The sequence below is a fragment of the Thalassophryne amazonica genome, chromosome 3 (assembly GCF_902500255.1).
Source record: "Thalassophryne amazonica chromosome 3, fThaAma1.1, whole genome shotgun sequence".
Lineage (NCBI taxonomy): Eukaryota > Metazoa > Chordata > Actinopteri > Batrachoidiformes > Batrachoididae > Thalassophryne > Thalassophryne amazonica.
Window position 1 is genome coordinate 125167539 of NC_047105.1, and position 24047 is coordinate 125191585.

Below are 24047 nucleotides of genomic sequence, written 5' to 3' on the forward strand. Positions count from 1 at the left end.
GGTTGGGGCCAATCTCTCACCGCCGCAACCTTGGCCGGATCAGGGGCGACGGAGTTAGAGGAGATGATAAACCCCAGGAAGGACAAAGAAGTGCGGTGAAACTCACACTTCTCGCCCTTCACAAACAGCCGGTTCTCCAACAACCGCTGCAGGACCTGACGTACATGCTGGACATGAGTCTCAGGGTCCGGGGAAAAGATGAGAATATCGTCCAGATATACGAAGACGAATCAGTGCAGGAAGTCCCGCAAGACATCGTTTACCAAAGCTTGGAACGTTGCAGGGGCATTAGTGAGGCCGAACGGCATGACCAGGTACTCAAAGTGACCTAACGGGGTGTTAAATGCCGTCTTCCATTTGTCTTCCTTCCGGACCCGAACCAGGTGATACGCATTCCGAAGATCCAATTTTGTAAAGATTTGGCTCCATGCAGGGGGGTGAACACGGAATCCAACAAGGGCAACGGGTATCAATTGCGAACTGTAATCTCATTCAGCCCCCTGTAATCGATGCATGGACGGAGTCCGCCATCTTTCTTGCCCACAAAAAAGAAACCTGCACCCATTGGGGAGGTGGAATTTCGGATCAACCCGGCAGCTAATGAGTCCCAGATGTAGGTCTCCATTGATTCGCGTTCAGGTCGTGAGAGGTTGTACAGCCTGCTGGACGGGAACTCCACGCCTGGTATCAAATCAATGGCACAATCGTACGGACGGTGCGGAGGAAGGGTGAGTGCCAGATCCTTGCTGAAGACGTCAGCAAGATCGTGGTACTCAACCGGCACCGCTGTCAGATTGGGAGGGACTTTGACCTCCTCCTTAGCCTGTAAACCGGGGAGGAACCGAGGATCCTAAACACACCCGATGGCAGGTTTCGCTCCACTGAACCACCACCCCAGACGGCCAATCAATCCGGGGATTGTGTTTCAACATCCAAGGGAAGCCCAAAATCACGCGGGAGGTAGAAGGAGTCACAAAAAACTCGATCTCCTCCCGATGATTCCCAGACACTACCAGAGTTACTGGTTGTGTCTTGTGCGTGATTAAAGGGAGAAGGGTGCCATCTAGTGCCCGCACCTGCAATGGTGAAGGAAGCGCCACCAGAGGGAGCCCTGCTTCCCTAGCCCATCTGCTATCCAGCAGATTCCCTTCTGACCCCGTGTCCACTAGTGCTGGGGCTTGAAGGGTTAAATCCCCACTCAGGATTGTAACTGGGAGTTGTGTGGCAATACGTGTGTGTCCCACGTGCATGTTATGACCCCCCTTTAGCCCAGTCTCTAAAGGCGAGTGTTGTCGTTTTGGCCGTTTGGGGCAGTTTCTCTGTATATGCTCCTTTGAGCTGCAGAAAAAACACTCCCCGTGGACCAGCCTCCTCATTCTGTCATTTGATCTTATATTGGCCCTGCGCGTTTCCCTAGCAACACCAGCAGGGGGTGCTGTTGCCCCACGGAGCGCTGCGGCTGTGGAGCGTGGGGAGGGCGGAACCTTTTCAGACCCGGAAGGGAGAGGGACAGCGCGTGCCCGGCCACGTCCTTCGTCTCGCTCCAGACGGCGTTCCTCTAACCGATTGTCTAACCGTATAACGAGATCCATCCAAATCCCGCGGTTCGTCCTTGGCCACCAGGTGCTCCTTCAGGACCGACGACAGTCCGTTTATGAAGGCGGCGCGGAGCGCAGTGTTATTCCAGCCGGACCTCGCAGCCGCAATGCGGAAGTCGACTGCATAAGCGGCTGCGCGCCGGCGTCCCTGTCTCATTGACAGCAGCACAGTTGAAGCGGTCTCTCCCCTGTTAGGGTGGTCAAACACGGTTTTGAACTCCCTCACAAACCCAGTGTACGTATGAAGGAGCCGTGAATTTTGCTAACAAAGCGCCGTAGCCCAAGCATGTGCCTCTCCTCGAAGCAGATTAATTACATAAGCTACTTTACTAGCATCAGACGCGTACATGACGGGACGTTGTGCAAAGACGAGCGAACACTGCATGAGAAAGTCCGCGCACGTCTCCACACAACCTCCGTACGGCTCTGGGGGGCTTATGTATGCTTCAGGGGATGGTGGGAGGGGTTGTTGAACGACCACTGGAACATTCATATCCTGCACAGGGTCGGCAGGAGGAGGAGCTGCAGCAGCGCCCTGAGCGCTCGCTGCCACCTGTGCGGAGAGAGCCTCCACCCTGCGGTTCAGAAGGATGTTTTGCTCGGTCATCTGATCCAACCAAGCCGTAAAGGCGGTGAGGATGTGCTGCAACTCACCAATCACGCCTCCTGCAGACGCCTGTGCACCCTGCTCTCCCATTGGCCGTTCAATGGCTGGGTGACGCCCCTCGGAGTCCATGACGCTGGCCGAGATATCCTGTTGTGAAAGTGTAGTGACACGGACCCACAACAGGGGGCGTAAATGAACGGACAATGAAAGAGTCAAATATGAACACTTTACTGTTTTGAAAAGCACAACCAAACACAGCAGATTACAGAATATGTACAACAGTCAATTAGCAAAGGTGACGTGTGGGCAGGCTCGAGGATAGAGGACGTCTGTCCTGAGAAGAACCGGAACCACACGATTTCCTCTGCCACCGAACCTGGAAAATACTGGAGCCGCCAAATCCCGAACACCCCAGGTGGCCACTGTCTCCGCGTGTCGGATCTGGTACTGCTGGCGAGGAGCAGAGACAATCAGATGTGGGTGTGTGAACACCCAGTAACAACAACGGTGGGAATTCCACCTCCACCTCTAACACACACTCGTGCAGTGTCTGAGTAACCACTTATCTGGATATGCAGACTGAGAAGGTTACCTCCTAAGGTAGACGATATCTCGGCAACGAGGTGGAGATGACGTCCGGTCTTTATGGAGTGGGATGATGAAGTGTAGATGGGTGACAGCTGTCAAGAGATAATGAGTGACAGCTGTCACCCCCGGCTGTGTCCGTGGCGGCAGCGCCCTCTCGTGCCTGAAGCCCGCACTGCAGGCAGGGCGCCCTCTGGTGGTGGGCCAGCAGTACCTCCTCTTCTGGCGGCCCACACAACACTTAGTTATGCTGCTATAGACTTAGACTGCTGGGGGGTTCCCATAATGCACTGAGTGTTTCTTTCTCTTTTTGCTCTGTATGCACCACTCTGCATTTAATCATTAGTGATTGATCTCTGCTCCCCTCCACATGTCTTTTTCCTGGTTCTCTCCCTCAGCCCCAACCAGTCCCAGAAGAAGACTGCCCCTCCCTGAGCCTGGTTCTGCTGGAGGTTTCTTCCTGTTAAAAGGGAGTTTTTCCTTCCCACTGTCGCCAAGTGCTTGCTCACAGGGGGTCGTTTTGACCATTGGGGTTTTCACGTAATTATTGTATGGCCTTGCCTTACAATATAAAGCGCCTTGGGGCAACTGTTTGTTGTGATTTGGTGCTATATAAATAAAATTGATTGATTGATTGATTGTACACAACGTATGTCTACATTCAGTGTCCCAGCGTTCACCTCCACACAGCTAACCTTCTACCTCTCAAGTGTAACCACTGTTGTAATAAAATTTTTGTTGCAATAGTGGTTGATCTTGCAGGTTGAAATTTCTTAGAATATCAGTCGGGAGTCTCCCAGAATTTAAGACCAAAGTCAGTCTCAGAGAAACATACATAATTTACCCCTGTAACCCAAAAACCCATGTTTTGTATTTTAGGTGTTATTACACTAGTTACACAGTAGTGACTGCATCACGCAACCACTATGGTAATAACAGTTACTCATGTAATAATTATCAGCAGACACTTGTGTAACTGCTTCGGAATGAGTCCGTCATAAGAACACAAATTTGACAGTCCACCCTAATTTCCAATGTTTTCTTAACTTGTTTATTGCATTAGGGCAGTTCTGTTAATTCATGCATTCATTGTCTGTACCCACTTACTCCAATCAGTGGTCACAAGGAGACTGGTGCTGTTTTAACAATGTCGTATCAAACCCAGTTATGCAGGCAGAGAATAGGCAGTTGATAAGGTGTAAAACAAGGTGATTTATTTTTCCCAAAGCCCACCACAGTTCCAAAACAGCAAACAGTGTGCATGTGGCGTGACAACAAAAAATCCAGAGAACAAAAAGAAGACTCACAGGAAGCAAAAATGATCAAATATCAAAAATGACACAAAGAAACAACAGAGGATGACAGTTAACTCAATAGACAGGGAAACCAAACAAAGGAACTGGCAACAAACAGGATAAAGATGAGGGCTTAAATGCAAATGAACTAATGAACAACAGGTGGTGAATTAGAGAGGTAACATCAGAGTTGATGTAACTAAACTAAACTAAAGGAACTAACTAAAGAAACAACTAAAGGAACACCAAATGACTAAAACTAAACAGACACCAGAAGGTGAGTGGGAAAACTACATATAACAATAACAGAACATAACCGACGGAGGAGAGAAATCACAAAACCAAAATACATATCAAAATATACATAATACAAAATATAGAACCCAGAATGGAGCAAAGTGCAACAGTGTAAAACTAACATGAAAACTAACAAGAACAACAAGAACAAAACAATAACTAAATAAAGGAATACCTGGAACGCACTAGTGTGCATAGTGCAAAATCAGGGAAGCATAACACCAAGAACACATAAGGAGCACAAAAAAGACATAATCAAACTATAAGAAGAACTGTATCTGAATCAAAAATTAAATCAAGAACCCAGGTGGAACTCAGAAGAGATTACAGTGCAAAACCGTGAGGACAAAACATTATAAACCAAAGAGACACATGCAGAAGACAAAGACAACGGATCAACCATAGAGACAAACGGGACAGGACACAGACATGAACCCAGGACACACCACAACAGGGCAAGGATAAGGACCAGGAGCGTGCACACACACACACAGACACACACACACACACACACACACAACAACTGAAGACTATCCCAGCAGTCAGAAGGCATGAGGTGGGGTACAACCTGGACAAGACGCAGGTCTATCACAAGACCACCTTCAGACAGACAAACACATTCATACTCACAGAGACGTCTACGGTGAATTTAAAGTTTATAATTCATCTAACATCCATGTTGCTGAAAGTAGGAGGAAGCTTGAACAACCATGAATGTAAAAATTATTGCAATATCTGCCCACACCCAGTTGGACAACAGTACCGGTGTGGTTGCTATTAACCAAACCCTCATTGGATATGGAATAGAAATTCAGTTTGTGATCTGTAAATTTATTCCGAAACTCTTCCTGACACAGGCTTGGTAGAGGCACTGAGAATGCACTGGCTTGTACAGTAGAGGTGGGCGGATCGATCCTAATATCGATAATATCGATACCAACACTGGTATTGATATTGAACGATCCTTGTGTAAAAAGATTGATACTCAAGCTTTTTTTCTCTCCCGCACGCACTGACTGCTACGCACGCAGATTCATCAAAGTCTACTCTCTGTCTGTAAAAGCACCGCTGCGCTGTGTCACACAACATGGAGCAGCGCACCCTTGTATTGTGGTTTGTCGGCACTTTTCCTCAGGAGATTTTGTTTTAAGTTGTGTTGAGTGATTTTTTTTTTTTAAACAAAAATGTTGATTGTGATAATAAAGTATTTTGTTGTCACGTACAATGGCGAAATTCTGTCCTAGGTCTTTTGGATCCTTTGGCTCTATGAAGCTAAAATATAAAAAAGTATTGGTATCGGTATCTGTATCGATATCAGCGATACTGGGCTTGTATTTACTTGGTATCGGATCAATACCAAAATTCCCAGTATCGCCCACCTCTATTGTGCACCCCATGTGGCTGAGTTCAGAAAATAAATATCAGAGCTGTTACAACAGGTTTAGAATCCACTTTATATTCAGGTTTAGATTCAGTTATTTTTACATTTATATTTCATCTGATGATTTTAGTGTCCGTGCTTACCAATAGAAAACCTGCATCCCATCATCTCTGATCTTCATTAAATGGCTCCTTCACCCTCACATGTTTCTATTCCTACACAGGGTTTGTACACTGACAGGTTCTTGTCCATTTAAAGTCCATCCAACTGATTCAGATACTTTCTCAAACACAGCTCCTCTGGGTAATGTTCAAGTTCAGGGTTGGAGTAAATGTGTGAAACAGGCTCGAGTTAACTGTATGAGTCCACAGTGGGAGGCACCGTCAGTGTATCTGACACATTCGGCCAAAACATCTGTTTGCTTTAAAAAAAGTGTTGCTGTCTTCCAGGTGGTGAATAATGGTCCAAGTGTGATCAGCCAGTTAACGTTACAGTTGCAATGTCCTCTGAGGTCCCATGGCCATGAGCTGCTCTACCCTGTGGAGTTTCTCTCTGAGGGTCAGCTCATGTGTTCCACCAACCATTCTGTAAATTCCCTGAAACTCAAGGTGAGGAGACACACGACACAAACCCTCAGTGGCCACAAACAAAGGGCATGATCGCCATAGTGAGCTGATTACCCTCAGCCTATTCTTGGCCCTGAATATTTGATTGTGTTTGCTAACAGCTCTGTCCACGTCTTAATGTTCATAGCTCATCCCTGCAACAGCAAAGACTTCTCAGTCACTGACGTCCGGCCCTGAGCATCACATCCGGAGGAGGGAGGTGCACAGGGACTATCTGGCTAATCTGGCAAACCTGGTGAGATATCATGTAATAGACAGGAAATCTTGTTGTAAAGCACTTTAACTGATCTCTGTTGAAGGTCTGGTGATGAGGTCTTGGCTTATTCACTGTTTCATGGATACAAAAGTAACATGTTGCTCATATGCAAGCATGAGAACAACAATGCTGCTCGTGGATATCCACACATTCAGAATACAGTGTATGTCATCATCCCACACCCTGACACAGGTATACCTCCATGTTGTGTGGAAAATGGTGGAAAGAAAACAGTTGTTGAACCTTCCAAAATTCAGCAAAATCTTTCTCTGTGGCGGAGTCAGCGAAGGATTAGTATATGGTGAAGATTGTGTGAACTGGCCTTCAGGACTTGAATTTATTGGTGATATTTTCGCAGTTGTTATGCAACTACGTTCCTGATATTCAGTAACTGGACATCTACAACTATCACATCAGGCAAGCAAATACTTGTTGCAAGGTTCGTGAACGAGATAGTCATAAGACGACTCTGAGATCATCATCTCATCATAGCAAAAGTGAGTTGCTTTGTGTAGCATTTTGTTTTTTAACCCTCTGGGGTCCAAGCCCATTTTTTGGACAGCTCACTCGCCTGGCATAAATCAACAACCACAATCAAGACAACCTGTGCTTTCAGAATATATATATATACATATATATATATATATATATATACATATATATATATACATATATATATATACATATATATATATATATATATATATATATATATATATATATATATATATATATATATATATATATATATATATATATATATATGTATATATATATATATGATTTTGAGGTGTTTTATAAGTGTAATAAAGGTTTACAATCAAAAATAGGTAAGGAAAAAATAAAGGGAAAAATAATTTTCCACTCATTTATTCAGAACACACAGGAAACTATAATAAACAACTGTTTTGACACTTTATAAAGGTAATTTGAGGTCTTGTGTGAAAGACTGTACAACAAAAAGGTTCAAACAATAAACACAAATGCACATTTTGAACAGTATATACAAAATTGTCTATGTGTTTTGGTATTTTGATATGGTAAACAGTGCTTTATGCAGAGAAAGCAACAGAGTTATCCAGTAACATTCACATGCAAACTAGTGGAGCAATCCTGATAGTTACACACTCTTTGTTTGAGCACGTGAGATTGTCATCAGAGACTCTCCTTCTGCTTCTGCTTTCAATGATCACTGTGCATAATGGCACAGGGCACACTGAGTATGTACTAATAGTATGTACTCATTGGAGCACCCAGGGGCCTATTCAAACGGGCCAACTAGTAACACATCACTCCTGAAAACGATGTTTGGCTTTTCACGTGAAGTAAATCTGCCCTATGATTGGATTTTGGAAAACCATGTGACGGTGAACCATTTCCGATTGGACACTCACATTGCACACGTCATCACACAGCTTCTATGAGGAGTATAAAGATGGCCGATGGCTGGCTCAAACGTCTGCGGAGTTAATTTTTCAGCAAAAAAAAAAGTAAGTTTCTATCTCATATCATTCAAAAGTTATTTATAATTTAGTAAAGCTTGGTCTTAAATAGGTTAAATAGGGGGAAGGAAAATCGCGCATTCACAGTGCACGGGTTAGTTTATGTTGTTCCTCCTGCTCCTCCTCCTGCTTAGCAAGACATGCAGGCAAAAGTACATTTTTGTGCATGCTCGTGTGCATGCACACGAACACAATACAAGCATGTGAGAGGTGTGATACCACATCACGCTCACACAGCAGCAGCAGCAATCACATGTTGGACAAATATACATAAATCAATGAAAATGTTTAAGGACAAAATAATGAGAGAGCACAGAACATTAAAAGAACAATGAATGTCCTGTTTAAATGTAAGACAATCATTTTATTGGTAACTAGAAGCACTCAGAGAGTGCATACCTTCGCCAAGGCCATGGGGTCACTGACGCCATAACATCTACACACCGTGGAATCATTGAACCTAAAAAAGTCTAACAATGATGTTTGCTCAGTAGTAATAAAAAGTTTCATCTGCTGTGACTGGATAGCATGTATCCTTAGCGCTTGGCATCACAGTTTATTGCAACTTGCACCTTTCCCAGAAGCTACTGTCATCTGAGCACTGATATTGATATTGCATGTGCTTATAGACAAAAACAAATAAGAGACAAAATTAAATTTATTATTCAACTAAACTGCAAATATATGAATTTTTTAACATTTATGAAACACTTCTCTAAACAAGGCCATAGGGTCACTGACCCTAGAGATTCCCTCCTTGGCACAGTGATCTATTCAACAATTCAGTGTTACAACCAAAACTATAATACATACACTTTTCTTTCCTTTATATTTGACATCCTTGACCATGAAAACATACCACTAGAACTTGGAATCACTTTTATGTCTTTATTAGTTCAAAAGTTATTGTATAAAAACGATTTTTCGGTTTTCTTCTGGATCTAGCTCCATAACATTTGAAGCTACTGATTTGAAGCAAATCTGATGACACCTTACTGAATCAGTACAGATTCAGCTACAATTTGGTGTTAGTTGTGCATCTCTAGCTTCATTTGTCACCTCACACTGACACATTTTATATTTTCCCTATATTTTTGCATATTCTAGATCACCAGATACGGAATCCGGATCCGATCATCACCAAACTTTGTTGTTTGATAGAACATTTAACTGTGTTACACCCTAATTTTTTTCAAGCCTTTCTGCCTTGTTTTTGTGGAGTTAGAAACTAGAATGTCAAAATTCCCCCATCCCGCAATGGTGAAGAATCCTTTAAAAAATTCCTGGATCCGGATCGTGATCTGGATCACCACTAAAATTTAATCACTTGTTCCTCTTGTCATTTCCAACCACTCCACAAAATTTCATCAAAATCTGTTCAAAACGTTTTGAGTTATCCTGCTGACAAACAGACAGACAAACAAACAAACACAACCGAAAACATGACCTCCTTGGCGGAGGTAATGATTCTGTTCTCACTGTAAAAAAAAAGTTTACCGTTACTGTTTCGGCACTCTGGCAAATCAATTTCTGTCTGGATTAATAAAGTTCTTATTATTATTCTTATGATGTGTAATTGATGCCTGATGACTTGACAGTCTGTGTTGGAAATGACGAAACAAATGGATTTTGTTTTGCCTTTTAAAATATTTAATTCCTGCTATAAAGAGCAGACAGTACAAGAATCATCCTCCTTCTGTTCCTTTCCATGTTCATGAACCATGGACATTTACAAGGAAGTAATGAACTGACATGAATGAAGCTATGTGCTCATACCATGAACACATCAGCCGGCTCCATGTATCCAGCTGTCTAGCGTGCCGAAGGACACCGCGTCATGTGGACTAGCATCACGTGGTGAATGTGACACTTGGCTCGCCGGCCTTTCACATGATCAGACAGATACTGTATTTTCACATGGGGCAGCCTGGCTGATAGTGTCCAGTGCGCACTGAGGCACCGGGGGCCGCATTGTAAAGGTGATATGTGTTTTTATAACCCCAATTCCAATGAAGTTGGGACGTTGTGTAAAATGTAAATAAAAACAGAATACGATTTGCAGATCCTCTTCAACCTATATTCAATTGAATACACCACAAAGACAAGATATTTAATGTTCAAAATGATAAACTTTATTGTTTTTGTGCAAATATTTGCTCATTTTGAAATGGATGCCTGCAACACGTTTCAAAAAAGCTGGGACAGTGGTATGTTTACCACTGCGTTACATCACCTTTCCTTCTTACAACACTCAATAAGCATTTGGGAACTGAGGACACTAATTGTTGAAGTTTTGTAGGTGGAATTCTTTCCCATTCTTACTTGATGTATGACTTCAGTTGTTCAACACTCCGGGGTCTCCTTAATGACTGTCATTGCGTTTACGCTAGTTTGGCTTTAATGATCATTAAATAAACAGCCTCAGCTCAGACAGGCTTAAGACAGTCTGAAACTGTCTGATTCACTCAACAAAAATATAAACGCAACACTTTTGGTTTTGCTCCCATTTTGTATGAGATGAACTCAAAGATCTAAAACTTTTTCCACATACACAATATCACCATTTCTCTCAAATATTGTTCACAAACCAGTCTAAATCTGTGATAGTGAGCACTTCTCCTTTGCTGAGATAATCCATCCCACCTCACAGGTGTGCCATACCAAGATGCTGATTAGACACCATGATTAGTGCACAGGTGTGCCTTAGACTGCCCACAATAAAAGGACACTCTGAAAGGTGCAGTTTTCTCACACAGCACAATGCCACAGATGTCGCAAGATTTGAGGGAGCGTGCAATTGGCATGCTGACAGCAGGAATGTCAACCAGAGCTGTTGCTCGTGTATTGAAAGTTCATTTCTCTACCATAAGCCGTCTCCAAAGGCGTTTCAGAGAATTTGGCAGTACATCCAACCAGCCTCACAACCGCAGACCACGTGTAACCACACCAGCCCAGGACCTCCACATCCAGCATGTTCACCTCCAAGATCGTCTGAGACCAGCCACTCGGACAGCTGCTGAAACAATCGGTTTGCATAACCAAAGAATTTCTGCACAAACTGTCAGAAACCGTCTCAGGGAAGATCATCTGCATGCTCGTCATCCTCATCGGAGTCTCAACCTGACTCCAGTTCGTCATCGTAACCGATTTGAGTGGGCAAATGCTCACATTCGCTGGCATTTGGCACGTTGGAGAGGTGTTCTCTTCACGGATGATGCGAAGGAGATGTGTTGCGCTGCATGAGGCAAATGGTGGTCACACCAGATACTGACTGGTATCCCCCCCCCCCAATAAAACAAAACTGCACCTTTCAGAGTGGCCTTTTATTGTGGGCAGTCTAAGGCACACCTGTGCACTAATCATGGTGTCTAATCAGCATCTTGGTATGGCACACCTGTGAGGTGGGATGGATTATCTCAGCGAAGGAGAAGTGCTCACTATCACAGATTTCGACTGGTTTGTGAACAATATTTGAGGGAAATGGTGATATTGTGTATGTGGAAAAAGTTTTAGATCTTTGAGTTCATCTCATACAAAATGGGAGCAAAACCAAAAGTGTTGCGTTTATATTTTTGTTGAGTATATATTTCTATTTGAGTGAAAAACTGTTTGATTCATGTTGTCAGAATGTGGACTGTCTCGTCGTTCACCTTGTGAGATCCAACAGCGCAGTTGACTAGCGAGCACGGTCACTTTGCATATTTTATACTGCTAGCTTCCGGGTGATGACATCATGTGCATAGTATATGTCTTGTACTTTTCATAGTTTAATCACCTTTAGCTGTCAGATTCTGGTTCACCTTCTTGTATCAGCATAGAGTACACCTCCGAAGTCAGTGACAGTCATGGTCAGAATTATCGGCACCCCTATATTTTAAGTACACATTTTAAAATTTGTTAGAAATAAATGCTAACAAACAAATTTTGTATTATGAAAATATATATTTTTTTAAATTCTAAAGTTATTGAACAGGAAAAAAAAAACTAATATTTATGAAGTGAAATAAAAATACAGATATATAATGTATGCTGGAAACGGTTATCGGCACCGTTTGGTGAATTTACAGTAAATCATCACTGTCACAACAGGTTTTCTTTACACAATTCTTGGAATGAATGCATTAACATTCCCAAATCACAGTGTGTGTCTTGAACTTCATTCACTCTAATCATTAAGAAATACAAACAGTATGGTGCTGTTTGGTAAATCTGTCTGAAGTAAGCAGTTCTCAAACACAGAGTGACTATGCAAGAGGTGGACAAGTGAGAGAAGCCGTCACGGCACCCAGACATCTCTGAACCAGCTGTAGACTTCTGTGGTTGTGAAAAGAGAAGCTACAGTTGTGGTCAGAAATTCACATACGCTCATCGTGGGCATGAAGGTCATGGTAATGATTACTTCAAAGTGTTGTTTTGCGGGTCAGGCCACATGCTTCATGGGGACTTGTCTGCCCGTCACTACCCAATGGTACCCTTATGGACAGCTCAAATAACACAAAATTTGTCAATGTCTTTGGTCACCAGTCTATTCTTACAACTTTTTGTTCATTCTTGATGGTATATAATCATGTGTGTCTATTCCTCAAAATCACCTTGTAGCAACTTTTCAAGAATAGCCTGAAATTTGGAAACATGCTTGTTTGCTTTAAGTTACATGATCATATCGTAACTTTAATTCTGTGCATAAAGTTGAGTCAAGTCAGAGATCTATGATATGTTGATCCCGGCTCAGCACAAAGTGTGGAATCGGGGTGGCGGTGCAGAAAACTCTGCAAATGTAAACAGCTGACAACAGCCATCCCATAAAGACCTCAGGAGATGTTTGATTTTCTCCATGACTCAGTGTGAGTCAACTGGCGTGAGTCTGTAGACGTTTTCATCCAAAAATCACCACATCAGAGACTCTTAAATCAAGTCTGTGGTACTTGTGTCCTTGTGTTCAAAACCACTGGGTTTCTTACGGGACTGTTTTTATTCGTGTGCGGCTCTTAATCTACTGGAGTGGATGGTGCTTTTTTTACTTCATACTCAGTGTTCTGAAGTGCTTTATCACAGCACTGTCATACATTTCAACAAAAACAACCCAGTCAGGTTGTAGAAAAGTAGCAGCTCTGACCTCAATACATAAAAAAAGATTACTTTAGTCAATACAGGAAGTGGGAATCCATGTCATGACCGGTGGCCAACATCTCCTGCTGCCTGCTGTAATACAAGGTCTGTTAGAAAAGTATCGGACCTTTTTATTTTTTTCAAAAACCATATGGATTTGAATCACGTGCGATTACATCAGACAACCTTGAACCCTCGTGGGCATGCAAGAGTTTTTTCACGCCTGTAGGTTATGTCATTCGCCTGTGGGCTGGCTTTGAGTGAGGAGTGGTCCACCCCTCCCGTCTGAATCTCTTTGTCTGAGAACTTCCTGAGAGACTGACGCTTTGCTTGATCAAAATTTTTTCAAAAACTGTGAGGCACATCAAAGTGGAAATCATTCGAGAAATTCATCGCCGCCACAGGAAAAACACCTCTGTTGGAAGCCTTAAGGACAAGTTGGAACATGTCCAGCTGTTAAACAATTTCTCAGATACTCACTCAGCTGAAAGCCACCAAAAGCCGCCTGGTTTTTACAAATGGTTATCAACACGGAGGTGTTTTTCCTGTGCCGCCGCACCGCGCCGGCTGCATCCCGACGCGCGGACCCGTCCGCACGTCTTTCATTAATAAAATCTCCTTTAACAGTGGAATGTCCGGATAAACTGCTGATCCCGACCTCTTCTGAAAGTTCTCTGTTCTCTCACAACGTCCTGGGTCAACAGAGGCTTAAATTTGGAAGCTTTCAGCTCGAAACAGGCAGACAGCGGTGGCTCAGGGCGCGTCGCAACGTCCCGCTCCGTGGGCAGTCCTTAAAGCGACAGCAACAGTCCATAATCTCTCATCAGCTGTTAAAATTTTCACAGAAAACCAGCTGAATTTCTCAAATGATGTCCACTTCGATGTGCCTCACAGTTTTGGAAAAAATTTTGATCAAGCAAAGCGTCTGTCTCTCAGGAAGTTCTCAGACAAAGAGATTCCGACGGGAGGGGTGGACCACTCCTCACTCAAAGCCAGCCCACAGGCGAATGACGTAACCGACAGGCATGAAAAAACTCACGCATGCGCACGAGGGTTCAAGGTTGTCTGATGTAATCGCACGTGATTCAAATCCATATAGTTTTTGAAAAAAATAAAAAGGTACGTTAGTTTTATCACAGACCTCGTAGTTTGAGACAAAGTTAATTAAGTTGTGATTTATGGTCTTGCTGGTGTTGAGTTTGCATCAATAAAACGGGATTGTTCAGTCGACGATGCGTCTATGCTCCACTGTTTGAACGGTGAATGATTGCTTGATTTGAAGATATTATCAGGCTAAAGGGATGAGCCAGTGCAAAGCAGCGCACAGCGCATCGCAAAGTGTCCGTGGTAGCGCACAAACAATGCAGTTACGGTTTTGACACCCAGCGCCCGTATCGTTTGACCTGTGGAGTAACGTGGTTATGCAGGGCCCTGGTGCAAATATTTTCTGTGGGCACTCCTGACCCCTACACGTGCACGCACGCACGCACATGTTGTCTGTCAGAAGAAGCTTACCCAGTGACTAACCGTCCTGCAAACCAGCCTTTGATCAGATTCACAGACCGCAGCTGCCTGGACACCAAAGTAATCAATGCAACCGCCAACAAACATCTCAAGTAATTATTTGTTTTTTTTACCAGCTTACACCAACAAATCAGACACAGATTGATTATACAGCAAAGGCACAGCAACACATAACCCAACTCTGTATGATCACACAATCACAGATATTCACCATTTATCAACACAGTGGAAAAGCTGCCCAATGGTACCACAGCAGGTTACGGTGCATGCACATGAAACATGACAGTTAATAGAGACTTACATCACTGATGGTGATTGTCTTATATTTTAACACAATTGATGGATGATAATAAAGACAATATTAGAAATAGTCCAAAGTAGTGCAGCAATTTACAGATGTAATGTTTGGTGCAAGGAACGAAAGACCCAACAAACTTTGGTTAAAAGCACTCTGCAGGACTTAAGTAGAATGGATTCACAAAAAAGTATTCAAAGCTTTTCAATGCTGTGTTTACAACATTAATTTTTATGTCGCTTCTATTTTTATAAATTAAAATTGTGTTTTATTTTTCAACTGTAGGAGCTGGCCTGTCAATATATAGACTTGGGTTTGAATCCCACTCACGCTGCCTGTCTGTGTACTTGGACAATACATGTAATATACATTGTTTCAGTTCACCCAGCAGTCAGCCTCAGCTGGGGAAGTAACCTGCAGTGTACTCGTGTCCTGAACAGGGGGAGTCACAGACACTCGTTCACTTCACGTTATAAAATCCAGACCTGAGCAACAACAGGCTTCGAGGCCAATATATAGGACTTACTGGTACTTGTTTATTTTTCAAAAGAATATTTAAATATATATAAAAGAATACACACACACACATATATATATATAGACAGATATTCACAGATATTCACAAATCTGAGAGTCCAGGGTCGTGCGTTAGCCCACCTCCTTTTTTGAAGAAAGTTGGTTAAACACCCATCTGAAATATAGGTACTTTTTTATTCAATTTTATTAAAAATTAATTAATTCTGTGACCAATGGCATATTGTAAAAAGCCAAAAATAAGTTTGAAAGATGTTTTTCTCCTTTTCCATGTCGACATTGTGATGATGTCATCCATTTGTACTGTGCTCTTATTGCGAAAGACTCTTGTGCAAGAAATAGGAAGTGTTGTGTAGCAGTGCGGCTACATTTGACCCAGTCACACAGTGAATGAACTCCTCTGTTTCTGTTTTTGCCAGACAGAAATAATTTTTCCATCCAATAAAGTGAGTTTCTTGTCAGCTGATGTCCACAGAGTTTGTCATTAAGTTTTGTGCATTTGTATTTCTTCATAACTGATGTAAATAAAGTTGAAGACATATTCAGTGGAAGTTTTACCATCAGAGAGCCTCGTCCACAACTACCACAAAAGACTCCAAGCTGTCATTGATGCTAAAGGGGGCAACACACAGTATTAAGAACAGGGGTATGTAAACATTTGATCAGGTTCATTTGGGTAGTTTGACAATAAATGGCTTCACCCAACCACTAACCATGAGCGGAAAAAAAGTTTTTGTGTTATCATTTATATTGTCTGAAAAATGGCCGAAAAACAAAAATTCTGCCACGGTATGTTAAACGTTTGAGCTCAACTGTATACAGCTACATGAGATGCTGTTTCTGACAGTGATGGGGATGATTAGAGATGTTTACATGTATGTGTGTGTGTGTGTGTGTGTGTGTGTGTGTGTGTGTGTGTGTCAAAATTCACTATTTGTAATACATTAGTTGAAGAAGAATTTTCCACAAATTTGCAAGATTTCATGGTCCAAAATTCACAATTCTTTGTAACAATTCATCAAGACTTGTCTACATTGTTATCATACATATATAAATGCTAAATTGTGAGTGATTTTGTGTTGCTAAAGTGAATGTTGATCAATAAAACACATCAAACTAGCACTATACAATTTTCGTTTTCTTAATTTATACTTATATTGATTTATGGCTTGTGACAAAAACTGAATTGTGGAGAACTTTTAAGCCAAAGTCCATAAGGGTATAATCGATACAAAAATGCACTTAGAAAGTAGTGCCCAGACATTTTCTAGCCACTTTTTTAATTGGTTCAGCTTATGGCCTATAAATTGTTCCTGCTGAAACACAAGGTGTGACATTCTGTGCCTATCCTGAATGAGCTGAAAAAGTGACTAAATGTCTCTGTACATTTGTAGTCTTGCTCTACAGTGGAGTGCTGGCAGCTGCAGTGCATTGTGGGAGTGCTGGAGAGAGGGTCCAGTGTTATCCTGACCGTACGCTCCAGACTCTGGGCTGAGACCTTCATGGAGGTGAGACTGCACCACTGCTATGGATGACATCTGTCAGAAAGAAACCCACCGTGAGGGCAGACAGCGTTTTTATATGATTTATTCATGTAGTTATGGTTTATTTGATGGGGACAGATGCAACATACGCAGACAGACCGAGAACCATCTCATGCACACAGGTCACAGTGTTCATAGCTGGTGTTAATTAATAACACCCGTCCTTAGAAGGGCTTTTGTGAAAATGAGAGATTAAAGCAGTGAAATAAAAAGAAATGTATAAAAGAATAAAATGAGTAGAAGATCCAATAAAACAAATTAATATGGAGATAAACTGAGTGTGATTTAAAAAAAACAATAAGACATGGAATAACAGGACAATAAAACAAATACAATAAAGCAGTTTTAACGTGGTTACAAAGAGAACCACGTGAGTACAGGATTGTTTTTAATTAAGGATTTGGTGAAGTTTGCAGCAAATCTCAGGTCATCATGAAGGGAGTTACAGAAAACAGAGTTACAGAGTTCATAGAAAAAGCTGTCTGAGCAAAAGCAAAAGATGTTTTGCAGAATGTGGTTTTACAGCTGTGGTGGATCCATGTGCAAAGAGTAAAACGGGTCAAAACACAAGTTTAACAGATTGAAAAAGATTAAAGTTTGCCAAACTTAAAATCGTATACCCACTTATGTTGAAATGTAGGTGTTATAAAGTTTGCCAAACTTAAAATCTTAAAGGTGTATCCCCACTTATGTTGAAATGTAGGTGTTATAAAGTCTCTCTAGTATCTGTCTGTCATTATTTAAAATAGTTCTTTACCAGGACGTTGGGGATACAAACTGCCATAATTTGTGCTCTCAAAATAATAATTTATTTAAACAAATTACTGTATTTTCCAGACTACACAGTCACCATAGAGTATAAGTTGCATTTATTTGTGAAATGTGATGCTACCATATTTTAATTTAAACAGTGCATTATACATTTATATGAAACACCGCCAAGCTAACCAGCTAATTAATGTTATTGTACCAGGCACAGACAGTTGCATGTGAGGTCAACGCACAGTGTAATTAAACGCTTGAAAACTTTTATTATTATTTATTAATAATGCAAACACTGTTTTAGCCATCAAAAGCTAATGTGCTAATTCATGTTATTGCAACAGGCGCAAAACTTGAGTGAAGTGCTGAGTTTGGACAGGAACAGATTATCTTACACAAATGCTTGAAAACTATTTTGCAAAATATTTTTTTTTTTAAATAATAAGGTCACAGGTATTTTAGCTTAACTGCTTCTTCTTCTCCTAAGTTAGACACAAGACTCTCAAAAGATGTCTGATTGGTGTCTCACACGGTCAAAACAAGTACTGATCTGGGTAATATTAAAGGATTATTAACTGAGCGTGAAGTCTGTACGGGAAAATATCAGACCGAGGTGTAAGTCCGGATTGAGCGTTAGCAAAGTCCATGCGAAAAACACAGAGGTCTGATATTTTCCCATACAGACCGAGCAAGCAAGGTTAATAACTCATTTATTATATGGCTACTATATATATATATATATATATATATATATATATATATATATATATATATATATATATATATATATATATATATATATATATATATATATATATATATACCTTGGTAAATGGACTGCATTTATATAGCACTTTTCCATCTGCATCAGACGCTCAGAGCGCTTTACAATAATGCCTCACATTATTGTAAAGTAGGTACCCACTACACACCGAGAGCAACTAGGGGATTAAGGACCTTAGTGATTTTCCAGTCAGGCTGGGATTTGAACTGAGGATCCTCTGGTCTCAAGCCCAACACTTAACCACTAGACCATCACCTCCCCTTAGCGTTATTCTGCTTTGTCAGGCATTAGATTAAATAGAAATCTATGATGTGCTGACTTAAACTTGAGTTAAAGTGATCTGAAAATGCTATTTGTGCAGTGCTATGATTTTGCAAAAAGCTAACAAAGGATTGTCAGTTAGTTAAATAAAGGTTAAATAAATAAATAATAATAAATTGTGGAGTGAGCTTTCATAAGTATGTATTATATGTCATATTAATGATGTGGGGAAATGACTAAAATTGCTGAATAAAGGTTACAAAATTATTTTTTGTGTCGATCTGCATTCTGTAGTGACTTCAGTTTTACTGCCTGAATGCTTAGTCGTGATAAATATCTCACCATTCGTTTAGCAATTCATTTAGAAGACTCACTTTCATAAGTCTCAAATTATCCCTTTTTAATTAGCCTCTGGGTTTTTTTTTTCACATCAGGTTTTCCATCCTGAGATATTCTGTAAGAGCAACTTCATAGAATGGAAATGGTTTTTCTCTCAGTTTGGTGGGTCACATGACAGTCGCTTTGACATTGTATATTCTACTAATATGAGCGAATCGCTGCGCAGTGGCATGAAGCTTGCTCACGGCACAGGGAGTCCCAAACAGGAAGTGCCAAATTTTGAGTCCACAGTGAAACAAGAAATGTCAAATGTTGAACACTTCCTGGCACGGGTGGAGCTAGAGTGGAGGCCAGGGTTTTGGCCGTGCTAATGCTCCCCTGAAACATTTACTCAAAAAAAGTTTGAAGGACCTAAATGACATGGTGAGATGCTGAAGAGCTTCACTCGTTCATGTCCGAGACATATACATATTATAATATACACAAATGAGATTAATTTCTCTATGATATACTCCATATTCCAGTGTAGTGTTTTCAGATTTATTGCAACTTGATCAAGGAATTATTGAATAATCTTACTTTTACTGGTTAGTGTGGCTGGATCGTTTTATTTATTTTATATGATATTTTCATGGAGAAGCGCTTTGTAAAAGCGGCACCTCGGGTGTGTTAAGAGCAGTCTTTAATATTAATATCTTTGATATGATGTGAGCGTGCGAAGCTCTTACTTTCATCCCTGATTATTTCTCATCTTTAACTTCATAATGAAATTAATTAAGGATCAGACAAGTATCTCGTGTTGTGGCAGACATAATGTGTTTGACAAACTGATGGTATTATTTTCTGTATATTCATAACATCTGGACTGGAACGAACAAATTAATTTCACTCTGTTATATAAATAGTCTGATCCTCTGTTTGTTTTTTGCATTTGTTTTGAAAAAACCTTTGGCTGTACAAATGTGGGACTGAGTTTGAATAAATGTAACAGCACAGTAAGAGCATGGAAAATGCAGATTCATGGCGAAACTCTCTTAAAAACATTTATCATGTCCATTGATTTCTATTTATGCCTGTGCTGGCAACAGCCAGCGAATGAGCGGATCACCCGGTCCCCCATCTAGTGATTCAGTAGAAATCTATGCATGTGCCTGATTTTACCTCACTCAGTATACAGGAGCAGCTTGTTTTTTGTGTAAACTTTGCCATCTTGTGGCCATAGAAGGTATTTTTTAAATACACAAGCTGCAGGACCTCCCAAAGCAGTAAAAAAACACACAACTTATTCTGCAGGAAATACAATAACAGGATGAGGTCATGACCTTTGATCTATTAGTTCATTCCTTGTTGTTCTCTCACACATTTACTGTGTGATTTTTATTTCTTTTTACATCTCTTTTATTTACATTTACATCTTTTTACATCTCTTTTACATCTCTCTTTTATTTCTTTTTACATCAATACATCACATAAAATCTCTTCTAACTTCACATTTCCAACTGAAAAAATGCACAGTCTTGAATACCAGAAGCACCTCCTGCCCTGTGAACAGATGTTGCACAGCCAGCATGCAGCAGCTGTGGACCTGAGGGGTGGGGGGGGGGGGGGGGTCCTGACCAGCACACTGATCCATACTTTGATTTAATACTGTTTCCTACATTTTAATTTAGTATCTTGTCATTTAAGGGGTGTCACACAACATAACACCATCACTGAACTGAATCGGAGCAGAGAGGCTCTGAAAGAAAATGAAGATGATTTCAGCCTTTTAATTTGTGTGCATGAATAGAATAATTCGTTATTGTCCACCGATGTGGAAATTTGTCTTTGGCTCACCAGCACAAAAAAGACAACACTAAAATACAAACAGTCATACAAACACACAAATAAAACAAAGATAAGATACATAAAATACATAGAAGTAAAGGAAGAAGTAGAATAAGTGTTATGTGTCGGACGCAGCTCGGAGAACCGACCAGCGTTTGAAGGACCCAGTATAAAATAAGCAGAGCACGGTACAAAGGATAACAGTTTAATAAACATAACAGTGATGTGAAAAAATATAAAAGTGCGCGGTCTGGCGTGGTGGATTGCGGTGCGCTCTCAGCAGCGCTAACGGTCCGGAGCCAGAACCAATTCGGACCCAAGGACCCCGCCGACACCCCCCAGGTGGCCGCGACAAACCGAGTCTGTGAAAGAAGGAATCATTATGCGAGTCCACACTCAACACACAGAGAGAACGCTCAAAGGTGCACAAACAGCAAACACTTCCTGGCTTAATTACTAATCAGCTTCCCACCCTGCAGGCATGGAACATCCAGTTCACAAAACTCCACTGCAGAGGAAGCTGATTAGTAATCAAGCCAGGAAGTGTTTGCTGTTTGTACACCTTTAAGTGTTCTCTCTGTGTGTAGAGTGTGGACTCACATAATGGTTCCTTCTTTCACAGACTCGGTTTGTTGCGGCCACCTGGGGGGTGTCGGCGGGGTCCTTGGGTCCGAACAGCTTCTGGCTCCGGACCGTTAGCGCTGCTGGGAGCGCACCACGCCAGACCGCACTTTCTTTTGTTGTTTTTGTATCACTGTTATGTATTAAATTCAGTTAGCCTTTGTACCGTGCTCTGCTTATTTCATACTGGGTCCTTCAAACGCTGGTCGGTTCTCCGAGCTGCGTCCGACACATAACAGTAGTCTCTGGCCAAACATCACGGACCCAGCGGTAGCAGAGACGGTAACGCGCCGGGAAGGCGGCAGCAGACGTTCAGTAGTTATCCGGATCAGTTGCGGGTGCTCTCCGCCCGGATGGTGCGTGTTTGAGACCCATCGCTGAATACTGATTTGTGCTCTCTTGCAGCCGTGTTCCTGTGTTGTGCCTTATCCGAGGGTCGTGGTGGAGTGTGACTGGCGACGGCTTCGCGTCACGCTCCGACCGGATAAGAGGTTTAAACGGGAGCTGCAAGAGTGAGTCTGTAATGGGTGAACGCGCACGGCGGAGCTCTGTGGCACGGGTCGCTGAGCTTCCTGTGTTACATTCGTAGCCCCGTTTCCCCGGGTAATGATAGCTACTGCATCTGTTGTGTCAGCTCCGGTGTTATTTAGTTGAATCACATTTTTGGTTGTGTGTTGCTCACAGCTGCGCACAGAAAAGCAGCTCGTTTGTTTTCTCTGTCACCAAAGGGGTTTTTTTATTTTTAGCACTCTGGCTCCCTCTGTTGGTGACTGAGTCACATTACCGTCAAGCTCTTAAGTTGGAACAGGTGTGTTCCATTTGTTGGAGCTTGACGGTATAAATCACTTATTTGTTTTGTGTTAGTTCATTTTGTGTGGGTGTTTTTTGAGTTGGTTTTTGTGTGGGATTTTATTTTTTGTTTTTCACTATTTAGTGTCTGGGGTCGTGTCCCTGCAGTTCTGTTTAAGAAAAGAAAAAAAAAAAAAAAAAAAAAAAGGACCCACGCAACTGTATGTTAGTCTGTTAGTCTTTCTTTTTATTTCTTTCAGTTTCACCTCCCAGGGTTTGATGGGACGGTCCCCTGGGGGGTCATGGGGGGGTAATTGGGTTGTTTTTTTTTCTCTTTTTTTGTTTTGTTTTTTGTTGTGCCCTCTCTTCTCCTCTGACTCCAACCGGGTGAGCCGTAGAGTCAGCGTTGCTGGAGTGGTGCAGGTTGGTTATGCTGGGCGTTTCCCGGGTAACCTCTGCACCTGGGGGGGGGGGGTTCTTTTGGTTCCCTCTCTTCTCCTCTGACTCCAGCTGGGTGAGCCGTAGTGTCGGCGTTGCTGGAGTGGTGCAGTTTGGTTATGCTGGGCGTTTCCCAGGTAACCTCTGCACCTGGGGGGGGGGGGGTTTCTCCTTTTGTTTTTTCCCCCCAGTTTCCGCCCTCAGGGTTTGACTGTGGTGTCCTCTGGGGGGGGAAAGGGCTGTGGGTCCATCTAGCCATAGTCGGCCGAGGCTGGGTCCATTGGTCATGAGGGGAGGCGTCTCCTGGGGTTGACGAGTGGTCCTCTGGGAGGCGCTGGGAGTCCCCGTGGGTGACGTTGGATCCCAGAGGGACCTCGGCTGTGGTTATTACTCCTGGAGCTGGCGGGAAGTCCTCTGGGGGGTGTTGGTCCCTACATGTCATTTGGGGGGGTGTTTTAGCACTTTTATTTGTAAGCTTAAGTTTGGGGTTTTTCTTTTCTCCTCTTCCCGGGGTTTGATGGGACGGTCCCCTGGGGAGGGGGGATGTTTTGGTTGTTTGTGTTTGTCTTTTTTGTTTTATGACTAAAGACCGAACATGGTTGGATAAAGGCTGACTGCACAGGTTTAGGAACTCCTGGCCACACCTGTGCTAAGGGACTGACTGAAACAAAGGCAAGGATGCAGCCAGAGGAGAGGACATCAACCATTCTGTTGGAAGACGAATGCAGATGCGGTTTCCAGCCATGGTCCCTGGAGGGGGGGTGTTTCTCCTGGGCCAGGTTTGTGTGGTCGCCGGGAGGCTTCCCGTGAGGGTGGGGTACTGTTATATGGCTGGGGGGGCCTGGCTGCCTTTTTGTTTCTGTCCTTTGTTTCTCCTTCCAGGTGGCTTGCATTTGGGACTGAGTGGCTGTGTTGCTGAGGTTATCAGGACCTCACCCTGATCACCTGCGGCTCGTCAGGACTCACAGCTGAGGTGCATCTATATGGATTGGAACATGGTGGCATTTAAGACTGGAGTATACAGTGTGTATTTGCCAGAGACTCGACCTTGTGACCAGACGGGTGAGATCGTC

General features: G+C 42.4%; 1 protein-coding gene across 1 annotated transcript in view; it reads left to right on the plus strand.

Annotated features, from left to right (window-relative positions):
* LOC117507546 (integrin alpha-5-like) overlaps positions 1-24047 on the plus strand; it is a 215658-nt gene that overhangs the window by 180907 nt on the left and 10704 nt on the right. Inside the window, exons 25-27 of the mRNA XM_034167411.1 lie at positions 6213-6371; positions 6517-6624; positions 17004-17117. Coding sequence (XP_034023302.1) covers positions 6213-6371; positions 6517-6624; positions 17004-17117 — 381 coding nt within the window. The remainder of the gene's footprint in view (positions 1-6212; positions 6372-6516; positions 6625-17003; positions 17118-24047) is intronic.